The sequence below is a fragment of the Phycomyces blakesleeanus genome (assembly GCF_001638985.1).
Source record: "Phycomyces blakesleeanus NRRL 1555(-) unplaced genomic scaffold PHYBLscaffold_9, whole genome shotgun sequence".
Lineage (NCBI taxonomy): Eukaryota > Fungi > Mucoromycota > Mucoromycetes > Mucorales > Phycomycetaceae > Phycomyces > Phycomyces blakesleeanus.
This window is the reverse complement of record NW_017265142.1, coordinates 790,553-814,722: the sequence shown is the minus strand read 5'-3', so window position 1 is coordinate 814,722 and position 24,170 is coordinate 790,553. Positions and strand designations below refer to the sequence as shown.

Genomic DNA, 24,170 nt, shown 5'->3' with positions numbered 1-24,170 from the left:
TATTAATATTATTTAAGCTTCTATTTTTTGGGGTAAAGGGATTACTAAACGTTTAAATTCACTAGTTATAGTAAACCTATATTTAGCAATTGCGATTGGTGAATATAAACGATGTACTGGAATAATACATTCATAATTAAGTACAGAAGAAGGTTCATTCCAGAGCTCAATGCCTTCATTTAACATTGGCTGGTAACTCCCCGAAGAATAACTAGAGTACCACTCAACAAACGCAAAAGTATGGGTGATGACAGTTTCGTTGATAGTTATCAAATGTTGAAATAAATACAGTATACGGCCAGGAAACGCTGCTTTATCTTCACTGTTATTCTCAAGATAATAGGCGCGGAAATAAGATCCAGAAGAGTATTCCTGTCCAAGAAGAGATATCCGTTTCATTTTCTCAATTCGGTTATTGACAAAAATCTGGTTAGACTCGCAGTTTGAATAATGGCCAAAAAGATCGTGACTGCCATACGCGTGTCTGTAAAACTCCAGTAAACATTCATAATGTCCCTTGCACATTGTAATCCTTTGGTTGAGTTTAATCGGAAACACTGAAGGGGGCAACGGCTCACAACCCAAAGCAGAATGACGAGGGTTTAACGAATATTCAACAAAGTCAGACAGAGAAAAGGTACTGGCAGTAGAAGATGGATGCAATGCTGCTAATTGATCTTGACTATTTGAAATGCGATGCAGAAAGTCAATTGCGAACTGGGGGAGATGGTTGACGAAAGATTGTATGAAGCTGCCAATGTATGTTCTCTCCAAAAATCTCTTCATCATTGTTGATTCGAAGCCGCCTTTTTGATTTGTTTTGATATTCTTCAACAAACCATTGTATCTCTTGAAACTGAATAACCAGAAAGCATAAATTGGCCCAAAGTCATGAACACACTCGCCAAGATGAAGATGTAGATGCATATTCGGTGTCACGGCCGATTTTCCATACAGTGTCTGAAATCTTGTACAAAACAATTGGAGTTTACTGTGGGCTTCGTCTATTTCTTTGTCATTGATTGAAGGTTTTGTGAGTAAGCGGCATGCGTCAACAAACAAAATCCAGTTTTCGAGATTCTTGGCTGGGAGCACATGCTTCAGAACAAATGGAGAGTATATGACGCACCACGACTTCCACTTGTCAGCTTTCATGAATGAAAACCCATCGGCAATCTTCTTTGTTATACGCGCATATCCACAAGGTACAACAATACCATTGGCAAGCTCTTGCATAGTTAACTGATTCTTTTCATTGATGTAGTTACACTCGCGCCATATCTGAATCATTCGCTTTGCAGTTCCAAGATAGAGGTTATGCATCGGGTCTATAACTGTAAAGTGGACTGGGTCAAAGTAAGATAACCGATGAAGCTCTGACCACCGAGTGCTGTTTTCTTTTTCTAGGCGTGTTCACTCAGTATTGTTCAATGCATTTGCCCAGCTGACAACGTGCTCCAGATTCATTGTCTTCGTGCGTCTCACCCAATTGCTATACTTGAATCCAGAGTAGTCAAGCTTGCTGGTCTTCTTTATAGTTGTGAATTGTCATTGACATTTGTGACAGGCGCATGTGCTCATGTGGCCAGTAAATCCAGAGGTTTTGCGAGCGGCAGGGATATCACAGGCAACACACATCAATGCAGCACGAGCAACAATCTTTCTATTTTGTGAGTCTGTCATTTCTACACCAATGTACATCTCCAACAATTCGTCAACAAGCGGCTTCAAGTAATGATTCATGCTGTCAGTGCTTGCTTCCTTCGGCCCAGGCATCATACCAACAAGAATGACATTTTCAGACTTAAGGCGTTCACTCCGTGGGAGATTGTTGATAGAGAGATATATCGCACCACTGGAATGTGTTCGTCCATCAAATGGCTGAAACCAATCGATATTCAGAGTCAACATTAAAGATCGGCTATCATCAACAAACCGTCTGCCATTGATGTCTTTAATATCACTCCAAACTGCACCATCGAAAATGTCAAGTTTGGTGTTTTCAATTATTTGACGACTTCTCCACAAATTGATCTTGGACACGAAATCTGGCTTGGAGAATTTTTGTTGCAAGGCGTACTTCAGAGAGTTGAATGGATATATCATTGCTGGAAGAGAACGATTTCCGGTTGACACTTTAAAGAGATTGTTGTTGCAAATGGCGGATTGAGAGAATTTCTTAAATGTACAGACTCTTTGACTTGTTTCCGGAGGATAAATCGAATGACATTGTGAGCATGCAATGTATACTGTCATTCTGTCTGTTGCCATGTTAAATCCTGTCTTATGCTTCAAGCTATTGATCGTCAGTGGAAGGGCGCCAGACATATCACAGAGAGACAGTAGAGTATTACAAAATTCAATGAGAATCGATTCACCGCTTTCCACCAAAAAGATCAAGTGAAATATGACAATGAATACTGCAACAAAGCGGATATACAAGGGCATGTTATCAAAAGACGAAGGACGAACTATGAAGACAAAGGTTAAGTTAGTTTAAATTAATATATTGATTAATTGTCTATACCGTATTAATTCATACCTGATTCTACTATCGAGGTCCCACTGGTCTCATCAAAGTTTTCTTCTTGTTCAAAATCAAAACTGGTATCACCTTCTTCAATCTCATCGCCATCAACCACAAATGCTCCTGTAATTGTATCTTTGACAGTAAAGATGGACTCTTCTTGGGACAAAGGTAAGTCAACTGGAAAGGAATAATTGTTATAAAGATGTAGAAATAAAAATATAATTACAATTATAATCATATAAAAAATAAAAAATAAAAAAAATATATATCAGTTTCAATTATTATTTTGTTCATTTATTTTATTTTATTTTCTTACCTTCTTGATCAAATTCAATGTTTTGTTCTTCATTTTTGTCTTCATATTCGCCTTCGCCTTCGTTCTTGTAATCATAATCATTGTCATTGTCACTGTCAATACTATCTACTTCCATGTCGTCAAAATGTTCTTCAGGAACATCTATTTTATGAATTAATTTATATTAATTTTACATGTACAGCTCAAGTTATTCTTGTTATTTACCCATTGCATCGTCTTTGGCAACAGGCACTATATGTTTCTCATAGTGTCGTTGTGCATTTTGTCTTTTCTGTTTCTTTCCACAGCTATCCAACTTTGTACAGTCTGGACATTTGCAGATAACATAACTGTCTTTCTTTTGATTATTGGACATGTCGATTGTTTTAAATTATAAAAAAAATTATATAGATTTTAAGAGATCTTGATCAAGGTCTTTATATACCAAAAAAAAAATTATAAATAGATAAAATACTGCTCCATGCCATGACTATAGTATGCCAAGTAATTCTTTGATACATCTACCGCACATATCATTATAATTATACTCATATATTGTTAAGTCATTAACCAAGTCAAATACTGTGCACATTACTAAAAGTGTACGCAATTTTTTTTAAAAGTCTTTTTTTAGAATTATAATATTTGATATGACGATGATTCGACCATGACGAAAAATAATCCAAAAATGGAACATTCGCCTCTCACAACATGTGAAATAAAAAAATCTGATATTTTAGTTCCATATATCAAAGGGAAAAATCACGCAAAAATATTGCCACAGTAAAAATGAAATCACAACCTTTTGTCTCGTTCCCTTGGAATATATGGATTAAATATTTGTTTTTATATTCACATTTATAATACATAAAAAATATTTAAATGATTTATTTTGAAATAGAAAAAGTGAAACCTTAAGAATATATATAATTTTTATTAAATATTATATTAACTTTTGTATAAGTACTTTTTCAATGTAATTTAGAATTATATCAAAGAAGTGTATAATATAAAAAAAAACCCCAATTTTGTAATTTTATGGTCAAAAAAATGATGGTAGTGTGATTTTACAGCTAAAAAAGAGCGATCTGAAATCACAACAGAAAAAAATAGAAATTATTTGAAAAAATTAAAAATCGAAAATTGTAGTAAAATTTTTGCAGGTTTTCAGGAACTAAAATCAGCAGTCTTTTGCAGTGTGTACCAAGGTCATATGTGATCAACTGGCAGCTCTTCCATCTGTTCAGGATCTTGGAACAAACCCTGACTGGTCATTGCTTCCTCAAGAGGATAAAAACAGGCTGTGTATCAATCATTCCATCATACTCAGAGACAATGGAATCGATTTTACCAGATGCCACAGAAACTGGGCATCAATTGCAAGGGTTAGCCAGCTCTGAGGAGGGTGTAAGAAGCGAGAATACTCTGGTAAGTTCATATCTGGTAGGTACAATAAATTGTGTAATTAATGTGAGAATATGTAATAATCTGAAGGAATTTTAGCCAGTACGATTCATGAATAAAATATTATTTCTATTATAACAACCAATAAAAACATTTTTAAATAATGATCTTCTATGAAATAATTTTTTTTTGCCCAATTAAAACTGTGAATGAATCAGAATATATATATGAGAACCAATTGAGAGAATGCTTTTGTTTAAATGACCAATACTATCAATGTGCATACTGCAATAAAGTTTATATTATCCAATTAAAAGTAGCAGTATAATGAAAGTATTTTATGAGTGACAATACAAAGATTCTTTTTTTCCATCTATACCAATAAGAAAGCTCTTTTTTATTTTCTTTCTACCAATAGAACGAGAAGAATAATACATAAATTTAAATATCGGGATATGAATAAAACCTAACATCCATCAGTCAATGGAGATCTAATTATATTTCCAAAAATAGGGATGGTCTTTTTGCTGGTTTTACCAAAACTGCCGCCCAAAAGACCACCTAAAATACCACCTAAAAGACCAGCAAAAAGACCACTTTTTTTCCCGTAGTGCATTAAGCTCATGACAGGCATCATAAATTGCATCAGAAAAGGGCATCAGAACCAAACCAAACCAGACGAAAACAGCATAAAGCTCAATGGGACAGGAGACAGAAGAACCAATGGCTTGCGGAGACAGGAAGGACAGTAGGACGACGGCTGCACTCAGGCATTAGCGCCTATAATACAACACCATGACAGCAAGAGCAAAGGAGGGAACCAGGTGTACAGACCCAGATAAATGTGTAGCTTCCAGGGGTTGAACTCGCGATCTTTTTATAAAACGTACAGATTTTTATTTACTGCATCTAGTAAGCAACTGCGGGGGGCTAGCACAAATGGTAGTGCGTCAGACTCCAGATCTGAAGGTTGGGCGTTCGAGTCGCTCGTCCCTCATTTTTCCTCATTTTTGTTGTGGTGTGTTGTTTTATTGTTTTTCATCTGGGTTGTTATTTCAATGCTATTGTCGTTCCTGATCTGGGATGGTCTTCCTTTTACTATAGCAAAGTCAAAAGGTCAAACCCACTGGGGATCGGAGAGTATATGTAAAATCGAAGAGAGAATAAAAGGTGCTTTTTATTGATAGGAATTGAATTGTCTTATATAGTTTTCTAAACTAATACTGCGCATTATCTGCAGTAAACTATTATACTCTATTTAATTACAAGAGAAGTCCTTTTACTGCGGTTGATGCTCAGAAGATGTTACTGTGGTTAATCTTTACAAGACATTACTGCGGTTCGTTATCTATGAGGTATCTTTGACATACAGAACTGCTGCGGTCAATTATCCCAATTTCTCAGATTCATCAAAATAATGTCCAACACTATTGTCGTGCTTAATTTTTGTGTCAGAGTTGAAATCAGTGATCAAAATCGGAAGTTACAAGCAACCAGTAACAGTTGACTTTTTAGGATAAAAGATCTTGACTTTGCCAATTGGTTTTTTGTCTATGTTTTAGATGTTGGAGATGAGGAATATACTTGTGGAGATATTACTGGACAACAAGCATCTAAGACATATTATCGCAGCTATTCTTTTAGCCAGAAAACAACAATTGTTTTGTATAAATAGTCAAGAATTACATTTAATAAAAATCATCTTTATTCTTATCTAAAAACTATTCTTAAAAACTTAATGATCCCCAGTAGTATTAATTCTGCGACTTAGTTACAAGTGCCAGAAAAGAAATACCAGATCAAGACTTGACATTTGTGATACAAGTTCTAGTGACTTGTTATTACAAAAGAAGCAGGAATTAGAATGATTATTTATCAGTTTGTAATTTTAGAAATTTGTAATCAGTTTATAATAATTTTTAATATTGTTAAGTCTTGATCTGGTTTTCTTTTCTGACACTTGTAGCTAAGTCGCAGAATCAATAGCACTGGGGATCGTCAAGTTTTTAAGAATAGTTTTTTTGGTAAGAATCATGATGCTTTTTATTAAATATATTTCTTGACTATTTATACAAAATGATAATTGATTTCTGGCTAAAAGAATAGCTATGATAATATGTCTTAGATGTCTGTTGTCCAGTAATATCTTCTATAAGTATATTCACCATCTTAAACATCTAAAACATATATAAAAACTAATTAGCAAAGTCAAGCTCTTTTATTCTCAAAAGTTAACTCTTACTGGTTGCTTATAACTACCGATTTTGTTTACTGATGTCAACTCTGACAATATTACTAGACACTACCACTGCAAAAGGAGGGTGAATTTGGTTGAATTTTATTTTTTTGAATTTTGACAAAATTTGGAAAAATATTTCAAACACCATCATTTTTCAATATATTTTTTTCTTGAGATGTGAATTCGCAATTTTTTCTGATTATATTAAATAAACACAGATACAAATATAAATATTTATTAATTAGACAATCAATTGCACAATTGTCTTAAAAAATATATGTTTCGATTAACTTGGCAGAAAAATAAAAAATAAAAATAAAATATTAAATGTTAAATGTATTATTTAATTATTTTTCTAGAAGGAAAAACTTGTTGTTACAGATGCACCTAATTTAGACTCAATAATATTTTTATTGCATCACAAAAAATATCAATTTTTATTAGAATATAATAATGTATGATATATGACTTATTTTTAATAAGAAAGTATATCAAAAAAAAATTGAAAAAAAGAGCAAGAATTGATGTCATAAAAAAATACAAAAAAAAGAAAATCCAAAAAAGGCCACTTGCCAAAATGAGCAAGAATTGATGTCATATTAAAAAAACGCCAAAGAGAAAAACTACGCCATTATATCAGTGATTATTAAATTGAAGCCCCCATTAATAATCAGGCACACTTTTTTTAAGAAAAGATTGCTGTATCAAAATCCATTTGTAATTTTTACTAATAGGGACAGTAAGCTCAATGCAGTCAATGACATAGTAAACAAGATATATCAACTCATTATTAATGACAAAAATAAAAGGCATATAAAAGATAAAAACAAAATATAGTATACACTTCTTTATTATTTTATTGTTATTAATATTATTCTTACTGTTATGAATTCTACAACTAAAACCTATACTGTTATGTGTACATGTTTATCATGTACCAAAAATGCAATTGGCGGAATTTTGCAAAATGCACAGACCTTTAAGTGTCATAACAATGCTGATAAGTTATTAGACATTGGCCCAAAAAATTGAGGTAAATGACATTTGAGTAGTATGCACATTACTGGATAAATTGTAATCTGATATTCTTTTTTTGTTAATTGTCAGTTAATACAGAAGTTGTCAAAGAAGAGACAGACATTGAGATAGGAGATATATCTGATATATCAATTGACTGTGAGTATAAAATGTATTTTTAATAAATCATAATTTAGATAGCTAATAGTCTGTTTTTACTATAGATGAAGACAATTATTCTATTGTATCAGCCGAAACTACTGTACAGAGTGTATCTTTTTTGAGAGAAGACAAGATTTTTTAATTCAAAGAGTCTGATGTTGAGGCAACATCATTGGCTTCTGACAATGACGATTCTGATTCAAGTGATGAGTCTGAAGATGAGAGCAAAGTTGAGGTTGCCAGTGTTAAAAATTTTGAAGACATGGTTGCTTCTGGTATGCATATATTTAAAAAAGAAATATACATAAATTGTGTTACAAATAATTAACAGAAATACTTGCCTTTGTAGTTGCTTCTTTGAAAATTCATAAAATGTATCAAACAAGCCAATTCATGGCTCTATTTGACGTTATCTTTCAGGTGTTTTACTTGGTCCAAGCAGGTGGAACTGCTATGCTGAAATTCTTCCGCCATTTTCTTGTTGCCTTTGATAAGAATACTGATCTCACACTCACCGTTGATGTGTTAAAGACTATGACCAGATTCAATTTTATGACACAAAGCATTGTCAAATACACCATCTGCAATAAGTGTTTTGCAATTTACTTACCAGGCAATCACCAACCAAATTGCACATTCGAAAAATACACAACTACACCACCAGCATACTGCGTAAACCCTCTTTTCTTTGACCCAGAAGTTGATCACCCCATCCCTCTCATGGTTTTTCTGTATAACTTCCTCAAGAATTCCATTGCACAGCATTTTGCCAAACCTGGGTTTAAGTGTCAAATCGTTCAATGGAAATCAAGGGAGACAATTAACAGTACCTTGTTAGACATATATGATGGTGCAATGTGGAGTGAGCTCCTTGACGAAGACAATGAGCCTTTTGTTAATCATGACCATTCCTTGATGCTGACATTGAATGTGAATTGGTTTCAACCATTTGAAGACTGTACACATGCAAGTGGGGCCTTGTATCTGTCAATGAACAACCTGCCCATGGAAGAAAGAATGAAGCCGGAGAACATTATCCTTGTTGGTGTCATGCCTGGTCCAAAGGAAGCAAAGATCGACCAGATGAACAACTTTCTGGAACCTCTGGTAGACGAGCTGGTAGAGTTATACGGCAGTATAACTGTAAAGACTGCCACATTCCCCAATGGTACTGTTGTCCGCGCTGCTCTTATATATGTTGCTTGCAACATATCTGCTGCAAGAAAAACTGCTGGATTTACAGGGCATGCAAGCACTAATGCCTGTCATAAATGCGAGCGTCACTTCTCTGTGATTGCTAGATCAAGTAAGATCGATTACTCTGGGTTTGACAATGAAAGCTGGGTGCCAAGAACAAAGGAGATGAATGCCATATACGCCGATATGTGGGCTTGTGCAGAATCAAATGCAGAAAGAGCAGATTTTGAGAAGCAAAATGGCATGCGGTTTTCCGAGTCGCATCATTTGCATTACTTTGATCCCGTTTGGTGCATAATTGTTGATCCCATGCACAATTTGTTTCTTGGGACAGCAAAGCATATGATCAGTGTTTGGAAAGACCTTGGCTATCTCCCTGCTGCTGTTCTTGTCCGCATGCAACGCCTTGCTGATGATATTATTGTTCCTTCTGGGTATACTGTTTTGTCTGCAAAAATCGAATCGGGCTTCCCATATATAAAGGTAGACGAGTGGCAATCATGGTGTCTCATATATTTGCTGATAATACTCAAAGACGCTTTGCCTGAAAAAGACTTCAAAAACTAGACTCTCTTTGTCAAGGCATGCCAAAAGTTGACTGGTCCATTAGTCACATACTCAGAAATTGACAGTGCACACCAGCTCCTTGGAGAATTTGGAAAAGAATGCAAGATTCTTTATGGAAAGAGTAGCATCACGCCAAATATGCATTTGCATATGCACTTGCATGAGTCGATGCTTGACTTTGGTCCAGTGTATGCATTCTGGTTGTATAGCTTTGAGAGATACAACAGCAAGTTGAAGAACATAAAGACAAACTGCCGAAATGGTTTTGAGGTTACATTCATGAGAGTATTTCTGGAAAAGACATTTATCAGCACTTTTCTACATGCATATTCCACCAACCTTTTGCCACCAATGATACAGTTTCTTGAGAGCATTGCCCAAGTTACATTGGTATCTGCTCTCTCGTCCCTCCCTTGCCTGGAGAATGGTCATCCACCCATACTAGCATTCAACCTTCCAATGTTTCTGCAAGCTGCCACAAATCCATGATACAATGTCACCGGAAGTGAGACCTTGCCCCCAACCACTTTGCCAATCAAACTGCAGCCTTTGACTATGATGAAGGATGATCACTATCAGTGGTTATTTGAATTCTATGTCAAGGCTTACCAGAGTACAAGTGTTTCCTTCTGTGTGGTAGGGAAAATCCCAATTGGTGAGGATGTGTTTGTGAACAATTGGATTCAAAAGGTGAAGAAGATTCCGTTGCTGGGGCAAGAATACTGCAGCAGTGAAAAGAAGAAGTGCGAGTCTTTTGTGAGGGTTTTGTTTCTTGGGAGAACAAATGACAATGTATCTGAATTCCCTGATCAAATAGAGTACACTGGAAAAATGACCTGACATATGTATGTGTAAAGACGTAGTTACTCAGGTGTCAAGACGGGGTTTAAGATTGAGTCCAGATACATATCATCATATAACAAGTTCATCTTAGCACCATGTGCCATGACCAGCTATACACACTGGAAAAATAGGGTAATTTCATCTATGGCGTAGGGTACTATTATTTGTGGAGTGGTAGCTTAAATTTCCATCACTTTTGTCTTTTTTATTTTCGACGGCGATGATAATGCTCGGTCTGTTTTATTGGATAAAAAAACGAGTTTACTCTTTTTTGTAAAAAATGTCTGCGAGATTTCTTTTTGGGACTTGTAGCCATGTCGCAGAGTCAATAGTTGTAGGAAACTTAAACCAAATGATATCTTTTGAGTGAGATAATAAAGCTTTTTATTGTTGTAATATTTATTTATAAGTATGATGAGGTTAATGGTCGTGATATTACTACAAATATTTTTGTTGTATATGCTCTACAGCCAATAAAATGTACATGACGACATGTTTTAACAAAAGCGTGTATTATTGTATTTTAGAATGAGGCAATCAATTACTGTTTAGAGAACTGCCCATTTTAACAACCGGAATAAACTATGTCATTTTGGAAGCTGGTATAATTTGGAAAGATATATATTAAATTGTGTTCCTGAACAATTTTCTATTCTTGTCAATTCTAAAGACTTAAAAAATAAAACACACGCACACAATATGTCAAACAACAACAACAATTCAGAATGCAAGTGCTCTAAATGCTCTTCCAATTGCATGGGATTTGTTTTGGTGTCTACCCAAACACTCAGAAGACATGCACAACAGGATATCGTGAGACAATATCAGTCAGGATCTTCTTGTAAGTTCAAATTTAAGAAAATTATTATTGAGACAATTTTAATTAAATATTTATTTTCATATAATATAGCCTCAGTTATAGAAGTAATGTCGAATGACAATGACATGGAGATTGACTTTGAATACAATGTTGATGCCGAAGATCAAGTTGAAGGTATGCATAGTATTTTTATTAAAGTTTTATAATCATTTATAATATCTAATAATTTGATTCTTTTTTACCTAACAAAACAGCCGAAGACTTACCTCTTTTTGGCATTGATTCCTTGTTTGATTCTGAAAGCGAAGATGAGGGTGTCATTGAAGCAACCATTTTGGATATTTCTGACAATGAATCTGATGATGTTAGAGGTTAGTACAAAAAGCACATATAAATCAATAAAGTCAACAAGTATTGATTTTTTTTCAAATAGAGCACTTTTCTTCATCCAATATGCCAGTCGATCCTACTCATGCTTTCATTGCTTCTTTTGCTGCCTTCTTCATATCCAAATATGTTGTCAATTCTGGTGGTGCTGTTCTGTTAAAGTTTCTTAACGAAGTATTGGCACACTTTGGACAGTCTTTCCGTCTTCCCCTCAGTATAAGCGGTGTCAACTCTATGACCGGTCTCAGCGATGTGACTCGAGGTGTCCAGCGGTTTGTTGCATGTGGCGATTGTAACAAAGTATACGAAGAGTCCGATGTTGTTCCAGAGTGCTGTAATTTCGAGAGACTCTCTGGTAGAGAATGTGGAAACGCTCTTTTCTTTGCAACATCAAGAGCCTTGACTATCCCCAAAAAGATCTACATGTATAACTCCATAATCAAAACATTGTCTATCCTTTTTTGCCGCCCTGGATTCGAAGACACCATCAACCATTGGAGAATCAGAGTGCAAGTTCCAGGCATGATGTTTGACATTTACGACAGTACGAAGTGGAACAGTCTGAAGGATAGCAATGGTTTACCGTTTGTGAATCATGAGCGCTCCATAATGCTTACCATGAACATCGATTGGTTTCAACCTTTCGATGGGGTCACTTACTCCTGTGGTGCGATATACCTTTGCATCAACAACTTGCCAAGATCGGAACGGTACAAGAAGGAGAATGTTGTTCTCGTTGGTCTCATGCCAGGGCCCAAGGAAGCAAAGACAAGTGAGATCAATCACTACCTCCGACCCCTTGTCGCGGAACTCAACCAGTTGTATGGCGGTGTGGTGATGCCTACCGTACAGTGCCCATCTGGTGCTCTTGTCCGTGCTGCCCTTCTTCTTGTTGCCTGCGACATTCCTGCTGCCCGTAAGACTTGTGGGTTCACCTCTCATTCAAGCACATGTGCATGCAATAAGTGCAACCGACAGTTCCCTCGCCTTCCAGACTCCAATGCTGTGAACTACTCTGGGTTCGTGTTTTCTGAGTGGGTGCCTCGCACTGATGCCGAAAACCGCCGTGATGCTGAGTTGTGGAGAATGGCCAGCAGTGATGCACAGAGAAAGAGATTGGAGAGGGAAAATGGTGTCTGATGGTCAGAATTGCATGACCTGGTTTACTTTAACCTCGTGGAGTGCACTGTCATCGATCCGATGCACAACCTGTACCTCGGAACAGCAAAGAGGATAATGGAGAAATGGAGATCTTCAGGTCTCATCACAGATGCACACTTGGCCGAAATGCAGTTGGATGCTGACAAGCTTGTACTGCCAGAGGACTACACGCCATTAGGGACAAAGATCGGGCGTGGCTTCCCATTCATGAAGGCCGACGAGTGGAAGTCTTGGTGCTTGGTGTACTCTCCTGTTCTCCTGCGTGGTCGTCTACCTGAAGCTCATCTCGGTAACTGGACAACGTTTGTCAATGCATGCCAGTACCTCTCAATGCCAAGCATATCCATGGCTCACCTTGATGAAGCCCATCAATCTTTGGAGGCTTTCTGCAGAGAGTGCGAGAAGTTGTATAAAGCCCCATTCCTTTCGCCAAACATGCATCTCCATCTTCATCTGCGAGAGACTGTACTGAACTTTGGCCCGGTTTATGGCTATTGGCTTTTTAGTTTCGAAAGATGCAATGGTATCTTGAAAAACTATGCGACAAATAGAAAAGACGGGTTTGAGGGAACCTATATGAAGAAGTATCTTGAAGAAGCATACCAGGGAGATCTTATTTGCCAAACTTTGCCAATAATTCGACCTGAGCATTCGGCGATCATCCTTGAGCTCACTGCATCCACTGCCAATTCCATAGCCACTTCCACTTCCACTGCCACCTCAATCCAATTCGATATCAATGCTTTTCTTGATTCTCCTGAGATCAACTTTGATATCGTCAAGGGAAACGAGCCTTTGCCCCCTTCCGCACTTTCTTTAGCTCTAAAGGGGGAGATTTCCATGGATGAATCCGAGTATGAGCATTTGTTGGAATACTATCGCGAGACATACGATGATCAAACTCTTGTTCATTACCGTCAGGCTGGTCATTCCGATAATTTTGTTAACAATCGGATACAGAAGTTTGAATCAATCAATCTTCTTGGGCAAATCTACAAGAGCAAAACGAAGAATCAGCATGGGTCGTTCATGCAAGCCTTGTTTGAGACAAGTGATGGTAGAAGTACCAAGCCATACGCGGGCCAAATTCAGTACCTCTTTGTCAATACTGCTGTAAACTCGTTTGCTGGTCATGCGAGCCAGCATGTATTTGCATATGTATGATGGTACAAGGAAGTTTTACTTCAGCCCAGAGCAGGAGAAGGAGTTGAGGTGAATGAGGTGGGGTTCGAAGATGACAGCATGAACAGCATTCTCCCAGTGCATAGAATCTGCTATCCAGTCGCAGTAGGCGAGCACCTTGGTCTAGAAGGCGAAGTTCAGATGTGTGTAGTTCCTTTGCCACGAAAAATATATATTTAGATTCAAATACAAAAATAAAACACGTATAAAAAAGAAATATTAATTAATACAGACTAATATATATAGCTGCACGTTTATTTTTTATTATTTCTATAAATTTTTGTTTGTACTTGGCATGCTATACATACATCTGTATACATCATGCTAATCCGTAAACATAAACAAGTAGAAAAAAGACTCTAAAATAGTTGGCAAGAAAAAAATGATTTATTTTGAAAAGCACCAATCTGGTAAAGTGACTGCCAAATTCTCGGGAATGCTCACTTCTTTCTCATAAGGGATGCGCTTTTTCAAGCTTTCTGAATTTTTCTTCAAACGGATAACAGTAAGTTCATCAATAGTACTAATAAACGTCTGGAGCTGGTTTAAAGAATAAATAGTATTAATAAAGTATTATTATTTTCTTTAAAACATAAATAGATGTTTAACATTACCTCATCAGTTCTCCAGCTGGGACGATATGCCCGCACTTTGTTATCTCCATCCGACTCGCCATCAGACATCACGTCAATAGAAAGAATATTTCCGCAATCATATCGATTCATGCCCTCATGAATAGCCTCTGTGTATGTCTGTTACGTGATAATACGACGGTCAAGAAGCTACCAAAGAGTATTGTATTAAAACATTAAATCAATAGTAAATTAACTTTATTTTAAAACTTACGGTCTTCTTTCTGTTGCGTCTTCTTCCAGCTTTATTTCTAACCATAATCTTCTCTGCTGAGGTCCGGAAGACTCGCACTTGATTTTGGTAGTGATTCTTTATTATATTCATAATGACACTCTTTGACACATTTGTGCAACATCTTTGAGGTCTCAGGTACTTGAAGAGAGCCAGTGCAAGTGTCTTGTTGTACTTGTTGCCATACGTGCCAGTCATTGACCATGCTGATCTATTATTATTCTCAGCAACTTTGAGCGGGTCTGTGCTAACAAAGTTCGGTTTCTTGATGTAACTATTGATAAGTTGCTATAAAAACAGTATTAGATATATTAATCAGTAATGTTATTATTATCAATTTACTTACAGAAATCAAGGGATGATGTTTCGCTCCAAGGTCAAGATCATCATCCATGGAAGAAGAAGAATCCGCTGGTACAGCAGAAGGCATCACGGAATTTTGGCTGGTCATTGCCTTTTTTATTTCAGCATTTTCAGTCATGAGCTGAAGGACCGAGTTCTTCAAAAATTCATTTGTCTTGTTGGACAAATCCAGGCCATTCTTCAAATGAGTTATTGCATCAGTCACTCCTTTTGCATTTTCTTGCAAGGATTGCATCGACACATTGTTGGCTGCCAACAAGGTAAGGACGTGATCCATTGGGGTCACAGCGACTTGAACTTCAGGGGCTGTGTCAACTGCTACTTCTGGAGTTGGTGTATCAATTGGAGCAACAACACCTGCAATTGTGCTATTAAGAACAGCATTCATGCGTAGGTTGGGTCGGCGGGGAGCAGTAGGAATACGCTTTGTCATTTTCTGTTAATAAAATAAATATTAATAATTTTCAACTAATATTGTACAATTCACTACACTTGTTATATCATATTTAAAATTCACATACTAGTAAAGAGGATAAGTGGTGCAGATTAACTCTCTACCTTTCATTTGATATTTAAGCACATCTCCCAACCGCTTGATCCACATTTAGACAACTTCTTTTCTAACTCAATGAGGCACAAAGTAGTATTTCAAGATGACGGTGGTCATCTTCTTTTGGAGTATTACTTTTTACAGCCCGCATTTTGTCAGGGTCAAACTGGATTTTAAGACAAGTCTTTTTTTTTTCCTTTTTTTTTCTTTTAACAACATTTATTATTGATATTTTCTTTGTTTCTCTTTTGCTTATGTTTTTACAATTTCACTTACAATTTTCTTTCTTTCTTTTATAGCTCGATACCAAATATGTGTCTCTTTGTTTGACTATACTCTGTCTGATATATCAAGGTAAGATATCATTATCTTACAGATCTTTGTTACTCATCATATTGTTTGTCTAGCCATTGCTACTCATTTCCATTGAGTCTCATCATCTCTTAATCGAACATGATGGTAAGTTTTTTTCTTAAAAAAAATTCAAATTATTCTTTTGTCTTCCTCATAGATATATATTTATTTTTATTATGATTTATTAGTTATGTCTAATATTATGCACGAAGACGTATAATCAGTAATATTTGGTAAGTTAACTACAATATATTTAATAAATACGCCTTTACTACGCACAATATTAATAATTATTCATTTTTAGAATGTATCTCTATTCAAAGACTACTGGTATTGTCTTGATAATTCTGAAGAACATGTTTATATCAATTTTATGTCAAGTCTTCTCCGCCTTGTAAGTATTTATGAAGAAATTTCAATTTAAATCATTTACTAATTCTTCTTTTCTATTAATCATTTTTTAATAGCATTCCCGCTATTAAAGTATGTATTCCATGTCTACTCCCGGAAGGCTTTAAATTATATATAGCGAGCAAGAAGTATTAGCAATTATAATAGCTATAGTATCAAAACTGTCGCGAAATTAGGATTTTTATCTAGAAAAGATTTTCCTATCAAATAAAACAAAATTGAACAAAAAATGTATAACCCAATGTTTTTCCAAAAAATAAATAAATAAAAGTAAAATAAATAAACAAACCAAAGAGGCTTGTTTATAAAAATCTACCCATGCTTTGTTTCTCTTTTCCATTGTAAAAAAACCTAGTTTCATTGCTTTTGTGTGTATAAAAAACCTAGTTTCATCACTTTGAGCACGTATAAAAAACCAACTATCATCATTTCTTTATATTGTAAAAAACCTACAATCATCTCTTTGATAGTTTTTAAAGCATTTCTGCAGCCAATAAAAAAACCCGGTAAAAATAATAATATGGGACGCTAGCTCTTTATAGACCTCAAAATATAACACATAAAGAGGTAGACTCGATAGGAGTAAAGCGTAACTACAATATTTATTCAGTTTCCATAGTTTGCGGACTGACAATCGTTCTACATTGGGTTTTCGTGTACCCGTTGTTATGATGATACGCATCAGCACCATAGATGATATCGTACCATTGCTCAAAATGCTATATCACAAAAATTGTGATGATATCGGCTCAATCATCTACATTTTTGGTACATTTGATCCAGATGAAATTACCCTATTTTTCCAGTGACACATGTGTGGGGTCAAATAAAAATGACGGGAATATAGTTCTTTAGCACTTTTGGTGTGTTGATCTGACTTGGGATATTGAAAAGAGTTTTTTGAAACCAAGGTTTTATTTTTATATGTTTTATATGGAGCTTTAAAGGTGAATAATATATGTGTTTTCGATCTTGACACAGTAATGTAGTTCAACATTACATCTCTTTGTTATCTTTTATATCTAATTAAATTCAATACTTGAGCAATTCTTTGGATTCTGAACCATAGCATAGTTCAATCGTTTTTATTTTAATTTCAGAAATTGTTTTATTGGTAAAAGTTTATAATAGTATTTATTTGGAAAGAGCAGAATGTTTCTAGAACTATAACAATCTTATAGTATTGATTTATTGAATATCCGTTATTGCTTCTACTGGTCTGTTTGATACTGTTTGAATAGAATAATTATCTACAGAAAAGAAATACCTGAAAATATAAAAAGAAAGCAGACTGTTTATTGAAATACAACAGTCTTTAAGAAGCATAGACAAATTATTAGCTATGTGTGCTAGATACTACATTTAATATAGTATGCTTTTACATTTTGTGTACACTTTTATACTCACATTGTAAATATTGGAAAAGAGCGAGCAAAAAATAGATGTTGATATTGATAATCCATGGCATTCCTTATGATATCTTTCACCATAAAAACAACAAAAAACATTAATTTTTGTGAATCGAATAAAATAATAAATAATTTACATACCAGTAGCAAGAATATATATTAACAGAGATAGATTGTTTTTGTAAACACTTGATAGAACTCTAGTGAAAAATAATAATATTTTATGTTAACATATTATAATATTAATATAACTAAAATAAAAAATAAAGTAGTGATTCTTACCATTTAATGTCATTTCCAACTGTATAATGTAAGGGAAATCAAAGACGGGATCAACAGTGTTCATCTATAATAAGACTTCATTTTAGTAAGATGCATGTCAAAATAATATATATATATACTACCTTGATGTTTTTAACCAAATTCATTTGTAGCAGTTATTCTTGATGATCAAGTCTGTAATAAAAAAAACAAGTCAGAAGGATTTTTATAGATGTCAATTTCGCAAAATATAATATTGACCTTTGTTAATCTGGACAGCGATTGTGAAATGAATGCATTTAAATGAGAGCAAACGAGTATCTATTATAATAATAAAAGAATGTATTAATTTTTATTGTTTATAAAAAAGTATTTAATAAAGAAGTATGTTACCAAAAAAAGCCACTAATATAATAATGACAAACGTTGGAAAAGAGGAAAGGAGCAGAAAAGAAGAAAGAAAAAGATGTAAATTTTTTTTCTGCGTTTGAAACAAAATACCAAAAAGCTTATCCAATAAACAATAGCAAAAAAAAACTGAAAAGAGGTGATCAATTGAGGTCAAAAAATGTATCAAGGCCGATTTGCATCTCAGTGTTTCAAGAAGTTGTCTTTGAAGTGTTCCTGAAGCATCACTACCGCCTATAAATACTTAATATTTCTACTTGTAATTCAATGTCACTCACTTTTGATTATATCATCTCAACAAATCTACGTTGCGAATTTATTGTAATTTACATAACAAAATAGATGGATTGTCTCTTACAAAAGAGAATAAAAATGAAAAAGAACTAATATTAACAATTGAAAATATTATAATGTATTACAGATAATGCCTACTCCCAACCACAGACTCGCTCCTTCTCTTGCTAGCACTAATGCCCAGTTGCTACAAGCTTTGAATGCGATGAAAGAAGAGATGAAGGCCATGAAGGATAAGATCACATTGATGGATACAAGAATCGGTGTAGTAATCACTGGTAACATAACCGTCATTAATGATATTGATGCCTTGTCTGCCCTCCCAGCACCTGTGCATGTGCCCACAAGTGTTGCTCCCACATCTGCTGCCCTTCCCACCACCAAATCAGGTGATACTAATGCTGTATTTGTAAGTATAAAGATACAAAAAACATTTGCCAATCTTGTTGCTAATTAAAATATGATAGGGATACATTCATGATTATATGTGGAACCCAAAGCTAAAATCAAGAGACCAAGCAGAAATCCAAGCAAATGCCATAAAACCAAAGTGGGCAGTTGATGTTCGTTTTGATTGCTCTCCAAATAGAAAGTTAGTCGAACAACTCTTGTATTACTTGGAAAAGAAGTTTGCTGGCACTGATATGAGGACACGCGACCTTTGTAAGTGTATATACACAAACTTCTGCAGTAGACATTGCCAGCAAAGGGAACTTCTGGAAACAAGACAAGCCTTGAATACTAATTCAAGAAGATCTGGCTGTGAAACTGATGTAAACTATATTTTCAATTTATGCTAAAGAATAACAATTAGAATATTAATTTTATTGTCTTTTTCCTTTAGAACTACACTCATTGTCGCCTTGCTTATGATGCTTAAAAGGCTGACATTGATCTCAAGATAGGTTGAAACTGCTCTGGACTGATCCAAAAGTTGGTCATGTCTGAAGGCGAATCAGACGATGATATGTCCCCCTCTCAGCCAAGAAATGAGATTCGTGTTGCTCGCCCAAGTTGGAGAAGTGACAAGGTAAAACCTAACTTTTTTTTTGAATGATGCCAGGCTGATTAGTAATATATGTTTATTACTTAGCTTAACAACTTCATTACGGAGGTTGACTCGTTTGTTATAAAGCAATTGGGTGCAAACTCCCACCAACTGCTTAAGAGAGTTTATGGTAGAACAATGGAATCAACAGTCCCAATTGATTTAGATTCTGCTCTACCTCAATGGGCTCTTAGAAATAGGTCATAAATAAAACTTGTTTTTTGTTGTTTTTTTTTCTTTTACTCTCGAAATTTCTTAACACAAATGTATTGTTTGCAACATATATAATAAGACTACATTAGCTTATGTATTGAAATTTTTTATTAAAAAAGAAATGTATTAAATATTAATTGTATTATTTGTGCGGTAAAGCGTTGACAAGTCTTTTCTTATTATTTGTGCTGGTTTTATAATCACATACTGCAACAACTGATGATATCCAATGTACTGGAAAGATGCATTCAAAATCACATGCAATAAATTCTGCATTGCAGATGTTGACACTTTCCAACTCTCTTGAACAGTCATGCTCAATCTGGAACCACTTAATAAATGCAAATATGTGTTTATCTTGATAAACGGTACGTGTTTGGAGCTTTGTGTTGTCTACTGGTGGAGTGAAAGAGTGAAAGAAAAGGTACTGAATTTGGCCAGTGTATGCCAATCGATTATTGCCTTGACTTCCAAGGAACAGAGATTGCATAAATGAACCGCGACCAGAAGCATCATTGTGAAGTTTTATAGAATAAAATCAACAGTAAAAAGATTGAGACGTATATAAGAATACTTTGAGACTGTATATAGGTTGTCTTTATTAAAGAATATAAAGTTGTCCTTTTTATATCAAAACACGATCTGCTTTGTCAGTCACATCTTAATTTCTTAAGTCTGAGTTCATTTAGATATTAGAGAGCTGGTACTGCTATGTTTATAATTTAATCTAATTGCAGTGTCCTCATATTAACTCAGTGCTTACTGAGCTGTCATAATTACAGTACTTACTGTAATTAATTATTGGTCTTATTGATTTACCATAAGTAAAATAAATAAATTATTCATTTGTTCTTGTAATGATAGCTGTTTTACTTTAATAATAGGAATATGTTCTTAGATGTAATAAATCCAACAACCAAGTGTCTGGATCACCACAATCATTACAGCCTTTGTACATCTGGCCAAGCAAATTGATTGATCTCAACTTTGTGATCTAATTGTCAACAAAGGAGAAGGAAGAGAACGGAAATTGGTAACTTTCAAGATCAGGAATGTGATATGTGACTTTATAATAATCAAGCAAATGAGAATAGTCGACATTGCTCATTGCTGATGAGGGCTTGATGTGAAGAGGAAACGTAAAGGAAGGAAGAGGTTCATTGCCCAGGACTGGAAGAGAAGGGTTTTGAGTATGCTTGGATGAAGACTGCTAATCTGAACAGCCGTTGTGGGAAAGTTATCTTGTTTTTTAAACTGGATGGTTGAGCAGTGGCAGTAAGCTTGGCAAGAAGTGGAAGAAAGGGGACTTGGCTCGGACATTGGAGAACAGCATTGACATAGTCACCCTTGAAAGTATCTTGGACAAAACTCTGCATATACGTAGTCTCAAAAGAATCTTTTCTGTTTGTGCTTACGTTCTTTAACAAACCGTTATATTGCTCAAACCCAAAGAGCCAATAGCCATACACAGGTCCAAAATCACAAATAGTCTTGCAAAGATGGAGGTGTAGATGCATATTGCAGGTGAGGACATTAGCGGTGTAAATACGTTTGCATTCATTACAGAATTCTTGAAGAAACTGATGGGCATCATTGAGGTCAGAGAATGTGATACTTGGCTTCACTATATTACGGCATGCATTGACAAAACTGATCCAGTTGTTAAACATCTCAGTAGGCAGAACAGCCTTCAACAAGATAGGGGAGTATACCAGAACCCAATACTTCCATTCATCTGCTTTCATGTGTCCAAACCCCTTTCCAATCTTTGATCCCAGTACCATGTAATCATTTGGCACCACCATTTTATCTGCCATCTTCTGCATCATAACAAAATCCTTTTTGGTGATTTTTCTCTCCTCAATCCACCAATCCATCATTCTCTTTGGCGTTCCCAGGAAAAGATTATGCATGGGATCAATGATTGTTCTACATACTAGATCAAAGTATCCAAGGTGATGCAACTGCAACCATCAAACACCATTTTTGACTTCCATCTGATGCCTTTCTGAGGGCGTACTGGCACTCTTCCACTCCTCAGCATGCAATCTGTTCTGCAAACCGTTTCGAAATTGCCATGTCGAGTACTGGGTGTTGCTGAAGTCGACTTTAGTAGATGTAGGCAACCTGGGGAACTGCGTGACACATTTTGGATATGCGCATATGCTGTTGTGTGCCGTAAACCCACTGGTTTTTCTTGTGGTGGGAATGTTGCATGCAACCATGAGCAACACTGCTCGGACACAGACACCAGCTGGGCACTCAAAAGTTGGGATGGTTATCTCCTCAAACAACTTCAACAACTCATCAACCATTGGCTTGAGATAATGGTTGATCTTATCAGTCTTGGGTTCCTTAGGACCAGGCATCATACCAACAAGAATGATATTCTTGGGTTTAAACCTCTCCTCACGAGGCAAGTTGTTGATAGCAAGGTAAATAGCACCGGAGGAATGGTTGACACCTTTGAAAGGCTGGAACCAGTCAATGTTCAAAGTCAACAATAAGGAACGAGGTTCAGCAACAAATGATACACCATCTTTATTTTTCAGCTCCTTCCACATGGCGCCATCATAAACATCACATAGTGTGTCCATGACCTTAAGCTCCTTGTTCCATTGTCTGATTTTTTGCTCAAAACAAGGACAAGGAAAGAAAATCTGCAACGAACGCTTGACAGAATTGTATATATACAATTGCTTGGCTACCATGGCACCAGAAGGTGAGATCTTCATTAATGTACAGCTGCATGTTGATCTAGCACCATGCTTTGTGAAGTCGCGATTGGTGGGGAGAGGCACATCTTGCTCGTAAACCTTATGGCAGTCTTGGTATACAACAAGCTTCTTGATGCTCTTAGCGAAGTTAGAAAACCTGGTCATTGCTTGCAGGCCAGGAAGACTTGATGGCAGTTGAAAATCTTCACTGTAAATCTTCAATAACTGATTGACAAATTCAATCAACACAGCAGCACCTTTGTTGACAACATAACGCAAAGCAAACAGGACAGTAAAGGTGGCAATGAACTGATGAACAGGGTTTGCAGGCATTTTGGGAGCAGCAAAAAAGTCTATTGTGAAAGTGTCAAAAACAAATTAGGACTCATTTTTTAATGTTTTTTTTTTAGCTTTTTGTTCTCTTTTCTTTTGAAAAGAAAATAGCCTATTCAATACTGACCTTTGTCAACGAGCTCTTCAAAGTCTGTTTTGGCATCTTCTTCTTCAGAGCTGTCATTGCTTTCAGAGTCATTGCCATTGACTTCACTGATTTCATCATCAACCGAGACATTGTCCGCCATTATGGCAGCATTCAAATCGGTTGAGTCAGTCTGGTCGTCTATTTTTTTCATGGATTCAGATTGACAGGTTGGGATAGATACAAATGTAGTTTAGTTTAGTTTATTGTTTTTACTGGTTTTCAAATGTTTTTTTTCTTACACTGAGTATCAACGTCCATCATTTCTTCTTCTTGCACAGCTGTGTTTCATTAAAAAAAAATATAAAAAAAATGTAAAACATAAAAAAAATATTATGCAGTAAATAAAAATCAGCCCTAAAAAAAACATACAGTTTGCAAATCTTTCAGCTGCATCAGATCTCTCAACTCTCTCGAGTTTTTCTTTTACAATATGACACTCAGCAGTTCTGCCTGATACCAAAGAGTATCCTAAGGAGTTTCTGCTGCATAGAGTGCAACGGCAAACAATATTACGGTGCTGGGTAATTGAAGGCATTTTAAGTGTTTTGTGTGTTTTTGAGTTTTTATAAATAAAAAAGGGAACAAGTGTAACATGTACTTTATTTACAGCGACTTTATAGTCGAAAAAAAATAATAATTTATCTTAATATTTTGTTAACCAATGAAACAAAGTAAAACTACATCTTTGACCTGAACTTCAAAAAGCACACTGAGTGGAAAAAAATCACTCTTTCTGCACATGTGTCTACCAACCTGGCCACAGTGTTAATTAGGGTGGTTTTTCCAGTGGTATTTATTTACTTATATCATCAAGATCGGTGAAGTTAAAAGAGTGTCAACGTTTGCATTCATCAAATGGTTTTCCGCCTACCAGTCCAGTCATTACCAGCCGTTAGTCAAACAAGGCCTAGAGTTGTGGGAGAAGGGGTACATGGAAGAGAGTTCTTCATGCATTGTTCTAGTGCATCGTCTGCATTCATGCTTCGCATTGAC

The 24,170-nt window shown here is 35.6% G+C and overlaps 9 protein-coding genes and 1 non-coding gene across 10 annotated transcripts; 6 read left to right on the top strand and 4 right to left on the bottom strand.

Annotated features, from left to right (window-relative positions):
- Positions 1–12: 12 nt before the first annotated feature.
- On the bottom strand, positions 13–3,201 carry PHYBLDRAFT_167764 (hypothetical protein; the record flags this gene model as incomplete). Its single annotated transcript, XM_018435718.1, has 5 exons — positions 13–1,403; positions 2,019–2,471; positions 2,543–2,707; positions 2,847–2,987; positions 3,051–3,201. 5 exons carry the CDS (start codon positions 3,199–3,201, stop codon positions 13–15), a joined length of 2,301 nt encoding a protein of 766 aa, XP_018292390.1.
- Positions 3,202–3,492: 291 nt separating this feature from the next.
- PHYBLDRAFT_71389 (hypothetical protein) lies at positions 3,493–4,348 on the top strand (the record flags this gene model as incomplete). Its single annotated transcript, XM_018442460.1, has 3 exons — positions 3,493–3,608; positions 3,989–4,272; positions 4,320–4,348. 3 exons carry the CDS (start codon positions 3,493–3,495, stop codon positions 4,346–4,348), a joined length of 429 nt encoding a protein of 142 aa, XP_018292389.1.
- A 504-nt stretch (positions 4,349–4,852) lies between these two features.
- Positions 4,853–5,904, top strand: PHYBLDRAFT_71390 (hypothetical protein; the record flags this gene model as incomplete). Its single annotated transcript, XM_018442461.1, has 3 exons — positions 4,853–4,977; positions 5,143–5,375; positions 5,792–5,904. The coding sequence occupies 3 exons, from the start codon at positions 4,853–4,855 to the stop codon at positions 5,902–5,904; spliced, it is 471 nt and encodes a 156-aa protein (XP_018292388.1).
- On the top strand, positions 5,154–5,226 carry PHYBLDRAFT_t122. Its single transcript has one exon. It is a non-coding gene; the product is annotated as a tRNA-Trp (tRNA).
- A 1,507-nt stretch (positions 5,905–7,411) lies between the features above and the next one.
- On the top strand, positions 7,412–10,251 carry PHYBLDRAFT_167761 (hypothetical protein; the record flags this gene model as incomplete). Its single annotated transcript, XM_018435717.1, has 6 exons — positions 7,412–7,472; positions 7,797–7,922; positions 7,979–8,442; positions 9,007–9,327; positions 9,412–9,801; positions 9,958–10,251. 6 exons carry the CDS (start codon positions 7,412–7,414, stop codon positions 10,249–10,251), a joined length of 1,656 nt encoding a protein of 551 aa, XP_018292387.1.
- Positions 10,252–14,915: 4,664 nt separating this feature from the next.
- On the bottom strand, positions 14,916–15,464 carry PHYBLDRAFT_71392 (hypothetical protein; the record flags this gene model as incomplete). Its single annotated transcript, XM_018442462.1, has 2 exons — positions 14,916–14,942; positions 15,015–15,464. 2 exons carry the CDS (start codon positions 15,462–15,464, stop codon positions 14,916–14,918), a joined length of 477 nt encoding a protein of 158 aa, XP_018292386.1.
- Positions 15,465–15,659: 195 nt separating this feature from the next.
- Positions 15,660–17,155, top strand: PHYBLDRAFT_167758 (hypothetical protein; the record flags this gene model as incomplete). Its single annotated transcript, XM_018435716.1, has 5 exons — positions 15,660–15,741; positions 15,881–15,935; positions 16,240–16,329; positions 16,403–16,474; positions 16,966–17,155. The coding sequence occupies 5 exons, from the start codon at positions 15,660–15,662 to the stop codon at positions 17,153–17,155; spliced, it is 489 nt and encodes a 162-aa protein (XP_018292385.1).
- Positions 17,156–18,848: 1,693 nt separating this feature from the next.
- Positions 18,849–19,973, top strand: PHYBLDRAFT_144791 (hypothetical protein; the record flags this gene model as incomplete). Its single annotated transcript, XM_018431291.1, has 4 exons — positions 18,849–19,127; positions 19,186–19,491; positions 19,653–19,748; positions 19,812–19,973. The coding sequence occupies 4 exons, from the start codon at positions 18,849–18,851 to the stop codon at positions 19,971–19,973; spliced, it is 843 nt and encodes a 280-aa protein (XP_018292384.1).
- A 148-nt stretch (positions 19,974–20,121) lies between these two features.
- PHYBLDRAFT_144790 (hypothetical protein) lies at positions 20,122–20,469 on the bottom strand (the record flags this gene model as incomplete). The annotated part of the gene is made up of 1 exon (XM_018431290.1): positions 20,122–20,469. The coding sequence occupies one exon, from the start codon at positions 20,467–20,469 to the stop codon at positions 20,122–20,124; it is 348 nt and encodes a 115-aa protein (XP_018292383.1).
- Positions 20,470–20,973: 504 nt separating this feature from the next.
- On the bottom strand, positions 20,974–21,892 carry PHYBLDRAFT_144789 (hypothetical protein; the record flags this gene model as incomplete). The annotated part of the gene is made up of 2 exons (XM_018431289.1): positions 20,974–21,149; positions 21,235–21,892. 2 exons carry the CDS (start codon positions 21,890–21,892, stop codon positions 20,974–20,976), a joined length of 834 nt encoding a protein of 277 aa, XP_018292382.1.
- Positions 21,893–24,170: the final 2,278 nt, after the last annotated feature.